Here is an 8,982-nt window from a genome sequence, read left to right as displayed (position 1 = left end):
ATAGCCATGTATGGAAGTGAAGCGTGGATGATAAATAGCTTAGACAAGAAGAGAATAGAAGCTTTCGAAATGTGGTGCTACAGAAGAATGCTGAAGATTAGATGGGTAGATCACATAACTAATGAGGAGGTACTGAGTAGAATTGGAGAGAAGAGAAATTTGTGGCATAACTTGACCAGAAGAAGGGATCGGCTGGTAGAGTATATTCTGAGGCATCAAGGGATCACCAGTTTGTCATTGGAGGGCAGCGTGGAGGGTAAAAATCGTTGAGGGAGACCAAGAGATGAATATACTAAATAGATTCAGAAGGATGTAGGTTGCAGTAGGTACTGGGAGATGAACAAGCTTACACATGATAGAGTAGCATGGAGAGCTGCATCAAACCAGTCTCTGTACTGAAGACCATAAAAACAACATCAGTCTCCAGATGAAATGGAGGATGCTCTAAGAAAATTCGAAATTTTTATGTGGCCAATAATGCACCAAACACCTCAAGTTCATAGGCAGAATATTTTGCTTCGAGAACAGCCAGCACCCCTGAAGTGGATGCAGCAGGGTGCAACCCCCTCCGCCCTCAAGCCATGTGCGCCTGCAGCAGGACTGCAACTATGATGGCCATCAATGCATTAGTTTGCACTACGAATTCCGGTTAAAATCCAGCATAGCCAGTGCCAGCGTGCTAGTTAAGGCTGCTTTGAGCACCTCCAAGGTAGCTTGTTGAGGGCCCCCCCACTCGAGGTACTTCCCTTTCTTTCTCAGATCATTAAGTGGCGCGCCAGTTGCACGAAATTCGGCACGTGCAGACGGAAGAAGTTCGTCATCCCAGTAAAGCGAACTACATCCTTCACATCTCTAGATAGGCGGTAAGAGTGAATGTCTTCAGCATGTTGTTGGTCAATACTGATCCCCCATTCAGAAAGTAGGTGCCCCTGGGAAGATGTCTCTGGCTGAGCAAATCTTACTTTTAACAGTTCTACTGTGAACCCAGCAGCCCTAAGCTATTGCAGGACCTCCTAAAATGTAATAAGTGCTTGTCAAATCTCTCACTAAATATGACAAAATCTGCAAGATAGTGGAAAATACAGTGGGACTTTAGCCCAGAAAGCACCCTGTCGAATATCCTGGATAACAATGCAGCTCCAGTCGACAACCCTAACGGAACTCAATTACATTCACAAATGTTCCAATCTGTAGTGATAGCTGTTATTGGCTTTGAGGCCTCAGTGAAAATGCAATACTGTTGGACATATTGTTCCATTTAATTTGTTACAATGTATCCTATATTATTTTGATGGAACGTTTTTTTCTCTTTTGGAATCACGTTTTTCAAAAATTTCATACTCAATCCAATTTTCCATTAATCAGCATGGAGTTTAACGCTTTCCTCTTGTCAAGAATGAAGCGAAATAGCCATAATATGATGGTGAAAAAAGCCATACTTCCAGGCCCCAGCTAAATCACTTATAAGTCAGCTAAATGGCATTAAATAGGAGCCACAGTTAGGTCTAAAAAGCTGATTTGGCAGTAATGGCGTTGATTGTTGACTGTTGACGTCTACTGTTTACATATAACTGCCATTATTTCGTAGCCGCAGTTTCTATTGATTCCTTTCTATAAAGTGTCGTCTGTTGCTGTCACAACTTTTCAAATTTCAAAATATTGTTTAGTACCTGTTACACATAAACTGTATTATTTAAGTCACCCAACGGATGTACGCTAAGGTGACTTCAAATTAACATCTACATAAATACTCTGCAAGCCACCAGAAAGTGCATGGCTGAGGGTAGAATCTGCACAGGATATGGAGGCCGGTGCACATTGCCCAATTTTCGTCCAGAATGCTGGGCGAGTTCATTCATTTGTTGGAAAGGGGAGTAGAATAGTGTCTGCCAACTTTCAGCCAGTTAGCGATAACAGAATCAAGGCACATGCCCTGCAATCTTTCTCAAACGATTTTACAGAAACTATTCAGTAAAAAAAAATCCGTTGTGCGTTATGTATACCGTTATTCTCAGCTTCATGATGATGTGCCCATCATTACGCTAATTAACATACTAATTGTGACATTTGCACTGAAGTAAGGCATTGTGAGAAATGTGAAAAAAATTGCAATGGAAAACAGGGTTCGCTATGATTATGCATTTGGTGCATATTACATAATTGTTCCTGCATATGAAATTTAGCTAACATATTGAATTTTTATTTAGACTTGAGTAGAAGTTTCTGTCTGTCACCAGTCTCAAGAAAACTGACCTAATGTAGCAAACTCATTTGCTATTGCGCCAGCCAGCTATAAAGTCAGAGTGAAATAACACATAAAGAGGATTATATTTGCCATATGGTTATTATGTTAAACTCCATTTTGTACCATGTTATTCCACTAACTATAGACTTTCTCAATGAAAGAATGTAATTTTTAAGTACTGTCGATAGCTGGTAAAACGAGAAATGCTATGGGTTTAGAAACAATAGAAGTGAAGGCATTACACATTTATTTTTGTATCAAGGGTTTGCTTTTTTCATAAGCTCCTTACTTTACCTTTCTTCAGAATTCTCTCGCAACTGTGTCGGCACGCCATTTTAGTGAAGTGGCACTGTGTAAACTGAGCTGTGTTTTGGCAAAAGAAGCAAATTTTAATATGGCAACAAGATAAATGTATAGGTTTTACTCAAAATTTGCCACTCATTACCCTTCTCTGAAAGTTACAAATGACAAGCCAGGAAAAAAATTGCTACTTTTGTTGCATTTTCAGTGGAATTCTTTTTAGATACTAACGAAAGCAGAGATAATAGATCTTTTTGAATGGTCATCATGCAAGTGTGGGTGCGGAGGGCTCATGTTAATATTTACAAAAAAAGTAAGCGTAGGCTTCAGTTTAGAACGACACCTCTCCTCCAGCACTCGGCATTTCCCCCACAGTCCCTGTCCATAACCCCCACCACTACCACTCTCCCCACATGTGTCCTACCGATTGCGCATCTACCAGCCTCGTTATTCTGGTTGGACTCTAATCGTACCACTACTGGTCATACTCTTTACTGATCCACTCGCGAAACGAGTGAGAGAAAAACAAAGCCCTAATAATTTATCTTATCTTAGTGATCGTCATGTGTGATTCACATTGGTGGCAGTAGAATCGTCAGTCGCAAATGCCAGTTCTCTAATGTTTCTCAATACCATTTTGCTAAAAGAATATATTATTCCTTCCATGGATTCCGATTTGAGTTCACAAAGAATTTTCGTGAAACTCGCGTCTATCTCTAATAAATCTAGCAGCGCGCCTCTGAATTGCTTCGATATGTTCCTTAATCCGAACTGGTGGGATGGGAACTGAAAACAATCGAGCAGTACTCAATAATGCGTTGCACAAGTGTTCTATACGCAGATTTCTTTATGAATGAGCTACTCTTTCCCAGAATTCTCCCAATGAACCGAAGTCGACAAGTGGTCTGCCCTATAACCACCCTTCCGTGCTCGTTTCTTTTCATATCGATTCGCACTGTTATGTCAAGATATGTAATCGACATGAATGTCATGCAGCACGCCAACTAGTATCGTTTCCGAACATTATAGGATTGTTCTCCCTATTCATCTGCATTAGCTTACATTTTTATACATTTAGAGAAGCTCTTATCACACCAAAGACAAAAGCCGAATCCGGATTCCATCCGGACGTGGCGACATATTTGTTTTCAGCTCTCAGTTGATTCACGTCAGGGGTACCCGTTTCTACGTCCTCCATACAGGAGTCTGTGCGACAGTCAAAAGCTGGTATGTCTCTACGCTCATGCAGCATGAATGATTTTTTTAATGCAGAATTTAAAACTTCAGCTTTCATTTTGCTGTCATTTTTTGCAACACCAGACTGGTCGCCAAATGACTGAACAGAAGCCTTTGGCCGCTTATTGATTTTACGTACGACCAGAATTTTCTCGGTAACATTTTTCGCTAAGATACGATGGTGGAAACTGTTGTTTACGTTGCGCATCCGTCTTTTTATGGACATACGAACTTCTGCTAAATTTTGGTTGTCAGCATTTCTGTGTTCTGTTTTGGACCGATAGTGCAACAGTCTCTGTTACTTCAGCTTTTTCCGAATTTTATTGTTAAAACCATGGTAGGTCTTTTCCTCCTCCAGAGTGCGATTTTCTGTCAGTTGAGACTTTGCCCACAATTCCCCTATATTTGACATACTGTAACTAAACGATGTCCATTCATTATCTGACAAGTAAGTATCACGCTAACAACTGCATATCTTCTCTTACCAGCGTAAAAACTCCCCGAGCCTTCTTGGTGGATTTACACGGAAAATGGCCCCTCTAGCCGCCATACTTTACGGATGCCGACGTATTAAACAAACTGTTTCACAAAATAGCCAATCAAAATGAGATTGTTATAACTTGCGGATCCTCTCACACAAAGAGTTTTATCAGACACTCCATTTGTTAGTGAAGAAAAGCTCAAATTTTCAAATAGTCGAAGTCCCTAAAAAGAAGTATCAGATAATACTTCTGTTAAATTCAAAATGATTTTTGTAGGTAATACCGCTTCTTCTATTAAATACTAAATCTTTTTCGTACCCAGTTGGTCTAATTCTCATTTCAGAAACTTTTTTTTTTCATGAAATTAAGAACTTGCTAGTAAAGCCTTGTGCTGTAACAACTTTTGAAAATCGCAGGTGTACAAACTACACAAAGCTTCAATTACGGAAAACAAATTACGCAGTATGATGTTTTGAAAGCGACGTATTTTGAAGACCATCGTGATATTACGTATTTGCGTCTCGGTAATCTTAATAACGAAGAGCGTTTCTGTGAATTAAAAGTGCATAGCAACTGGGATTCAATTATATAGTGCCTAGTGCATTTAAAGTTTATTATGATCAGTGTTGTCAGTTATTGAGGACGTGTTGACTTTTATTTTAAATTGTTGGGCACATTTCTTTTCTTAAATGACACAAAACTGTTATTTGTTCCATCTGAGGAAAACGTTTTAGATGATAATCACTACATTCCCAATGAGATCCTTGCAAAACACTCCAGGGATTTTTAGTGTTTCCAGTTATCCTTTCTGTTCGATGTTTATGTCACTATTTCAGCCGATACACAGTACTCTTATTTTGCACGAATGATAATTAACGCACTGAAATATCTCTCAGTGATCACTGATAGTTAACTGAACAATATTCGCGAAGCCCAATAGCTTTCTTCCACTGCGATCCAATTGAGCTCACTAGGAGACTTGTGTAGCTGCGATTACTCGCTGGTGACGTCTGTGGCGTGAAAGAAAAGGGCTACCAACTTCACTTTCCAAAGATAAATGTAACGAATATTAGAAGTAAAAAACATGTTGTTGCCTATAGTAACAAGGATATAAAACAATTGCTGAAAGTAATGCAAAATTGACTAGTGAAAATCCGTAAAATTCCACTATGTAAAATGTTATATCTCTGAAACAGTATATTTGTGTGCTTATGTTGGTAGAGCGTATTGACTGTAGACACCAAAAGCGTCTAGTCGTGAAGTGCGTCTGGTAGTGAGTAGTGCGAGTAGTTGTGGTGTTGTTGTGTAGTGCAGTGTGTTGCTTGCTATTTGTGTATTTTCCTGTCCATTCTGTAGTGCGAATAGGAACCCGAGAATCATGCTGCCAGTCATGTGCTAAATTTAAAACTTGCATGTGATGGTGTCAGTTTTCATGGTTGTGATAGAGTAAAAATAATTGAGGTGAAAATTAAGCCATTTCTTATGCTGAGCAGAAGTTTGGGAAAACGGTTGGATATGTGGTTCACAGGAAAGCTGGACCTGTCTAACCAAAAGGATGCACTGTTCAACGACCTTATGCAAGAATGTAAACATGCAGCTCCAGGTGCTAGGTTGTCCTATCAATTAAGAACTAAACTGGAAAAGTTCAGTCGAGAAGAAAGAAAGGAAATTGTGTGTCGTCTGAAAGATGGTTGTGCACCGTTGTTTATTGCCTGCAAAAGGGGTCATGTGGAAATCGTCGAATATTTAATAACAGTATGTGACGCAGATGTAGAAGAAAAAGGACTCTATGAAGTGCCTGATGATCACTCTGTTCACTGTGTGACTCCATTGTGGTGTGCTGCTGTTACTGGTCGACTACCAGTAATAAAGTGTTTGGTGGAACATGGTGCTGATATCAATGCTATTTCTGATTCTGGATCAACTCCTGTACGTAGTGCCTGCTTCATGACACATCTGGAGATAGTATCATATTTGGTAGAACATGGTGCAGATATACTAAGGCCAAATTATAATGGTGGTACTTGCCTAATCAATTCTGTTCAGAGCGTGCAGCTTTGTTTGTATCTGTTGCAAAACGGTGCATCTGTGAATACGCGTGACATTCAAAACAAAACAGCACTGCATTATGCCATTCAGGAACATCGCTTTGAGACCACGAAGTTGTTGCTAGATCATGGTGCGGATCCACATGCTAGAAGTAGATACAATGATGATGCGCTCCAGACAGCGTGTTTAAAGGGAGCTGTCCAAATTTTCGATTATTTGATATACCGTGTAAAGTATGATCCTGAAGCGTTAGCAAATGCTCACGAGCTAATGGGGTCAACATTTCTTGATGAACATAACGATACATCCACAGCTCTGAAGCATTGGCGAATTGCTACGAGAATTCGCTTTACTCACGGAGTCGATGGTGAACCTCTCCCAAAGCGTCCTCTCATGCCTCCACGAGCAGCCTTCCGATACGCCACAGAATTCAGAACGTTCGAAGATCTTATGAATATATCTTTTGATCTGGATGCGATGCGGTACCAGAGTTTGCTGATATGCGAACGAATCTTAGGACCTCATCATAAAGATACATTGTTTAGGTTGATGTATAGGGGTGCAGCGTACGCCGATGCACTGAGATATCAGTGTTGTATAGACCTGTGGCGACGTGCTTTGGAAATAAGAGTGGAGAAAGACACTGTAAGTTACAGTAAATATTTTTTCTATACGTTCGAAATGTTTATAGTGTATACAAAATTTGTCATAAGCTACAGGCTTTCCTCCATTAACTTAATTCGTTTGTTATATGTATTAAGTATCAATTTTAGATGTTCTCTCAGTGGTATTATTCTGAATGAACTGTAACAGACAGTTTTGAGTATTCGTATGTTGCATAAAGTTTCAAATACCATTCAGCACAATAATGCAGGACATTTCAAATATATATCTGCTTACATATATAACGAAAATGTAGGAAGATACCTCAAATTTAACATTAAATAAAATGAAACATTATTACAACTTATCCTTTTTTGTAATATTATCATTAGCATAAAATAAGTTAGAAATAGCTGTTGCTTTTAAACTGGGCTCATACCAGCATTTATAATCAACAGTTTAGATAATTCAGGGGAAAATTAAGCCTGTTTATGCAGAATGCACCTCTGGGAAGTATTAAAAAGGCCACTGTGAGTGCTACTTCGTACATTTTCAAAACCCCAAGCACTACATTATGTACAGTGTTTTGCTACTCTTTATCATACTTCCTTCATTGATGGGCTGTGCCTACAATTGTATTTGCTCTTAAAAAGAAACTTTACCAAAAAGCAGATACTGAAATTGTTAGCAGATATAACAGTAAATACCACTGAAGGATTAGAGAGACCTTAGGCATGTTGTAACTGGACGATTGCTACATACAAAGCAATAAGAGGAACAATCTATGATCTTGGGGTATATGATCAGCATATTGCCAATCCCTCCAGCCATTACTGCCATTAGATCAATCCTGGTGATGCTGTGGTTTCTTTTTTCAAACAGCTCTACATTTGGCATCCCAAGGATGAGTTGACTCTGCCAGACCTCCATACCACAGAAAAAATCTTATGAGGTACTAGCAATTAAAAACAGGTTTTTGCAGCTGAAGGCAGCTATACTAACTAGTAGAGTACATAAGTGATCATTTAAATTTCTTAAGGAGAATTGTTTTCAGTTATATTATTGAATTCCATCCCACATCCAAGCAGTTGACCTGCACTGGAAATGCATTGCCAAATGTAATTCCACTGTGGTTCTCGTGTCTTTGAATAAGAATTATTTTTTACAATTTTGTCATAGACAGACATGGTTGGAGACTGGCTGCTATGTAAAATAAATTGTTGATGGTGAACGGCAACCAGCCACAAATTAGTTTTACATTACTTTATTCAAAAAATACCATTATTAGTTTCAAAATTTTTTTCAATTCATCATCAGAAAGCATGAAAAAACTGTCTGATGATGAATTCTAAAATATGAAACTGGTAACGGTACTTTTTGAATAAAGTAACATAAAACCAATTTGTGGTTGGTTACTGTTTACCATCAACAGTTTATAGAATTAGTTTTATTCATTTGTTCCGGTGGGTCCTTAAAGCGCAAATATTGTAGCTATGACAGTCAGAGCCAATTTGCTTGTCTGTATGATTGGCTTAGATAATTAACTTACACTTTATATTTCTGGGGAAGCTACTGTGTATGTAACTTGTTGGATAGAGGTGTGGAGTGCTTATGTATATCATGAAATTTTTGAAACAGAATATATCAGTAATGCAAATGTTTTTTGAAACTTCTGTTGTAATTCGTGGAGTGGTATTCTGCAGTTAAACTAACGGACTGGGAGTAATCAAAGTATTGCATTCTGTTGTATGTATAGTGCTTTTGTTCTCTGGGCAAAATAGGCTGAATTATGTGTGAGAAAGTTCCTACATGGCATTTCTGATTCAATACTTATGTGGTACGTTTCTAACAGTTTGATATTGTGTTCTGTTTCTTATTCATTACCACCAAACATCAAATTTAGGTCTTCATTTTTATTCATTTTTCTATGTCATGAGCACTTTATTTATTTATTTATTCATTTATTACAGTAAGTGAAGCCTTGAACCTCGAATGTATGCTCTTAAGGATTTGATTGGTAGCAGGAAACGGAGACTCCTTTACGTCACTGATTATTATGCTAGTGTC

The 8,982-nt window shown here is 38.6% G+C and overlaps 1 protein-coding gene across 1 annotated transcript in view; it reads left to right on the top strand.

Annotated features, from left to right (window-relative positions):
• Positions 1-5,504: 5,504 nt before the first annotated feature.
• The window catches only part of LOC126252994 (protein fem-1 homolog A), a 56,839-nt gene continuing 53,361 nt past the window's right edge, over positions 5,505-8,982 (top strand). Inside the window, exon 1 of the mRNA XM_049954024.1 lies at positions 5,505-6,957. Within this exon, the coding sequence (XP_049809981.1) occupies positions 5,746-6,957 (1,212 nt within the window). The 5' untranslated portion in view covers positions 5,505-5,745. The remainder of the gene's footprint in view (positions 6,958-8,982) is intronic.

Source organism: Schistocerca nitens, chromosome 4 (genome assembly GCF_023898315.1).
Source record: "Schistocerca nitens isolate TAMUIC-IGC-003100 chromosome 4, iqSchNite1.1, whole genome shotgun sequence".
In the NCBI taxonomy this organism is placed as follows: Eukaryota; Metazoa; Arthropoda; class Insecta; order Orthoptera; family Acrididae; genus Schistocerca; species Schistocerca nitens.
This window is presented reverse-complemented; position numbering and strand designations above follow the sequence as displayed.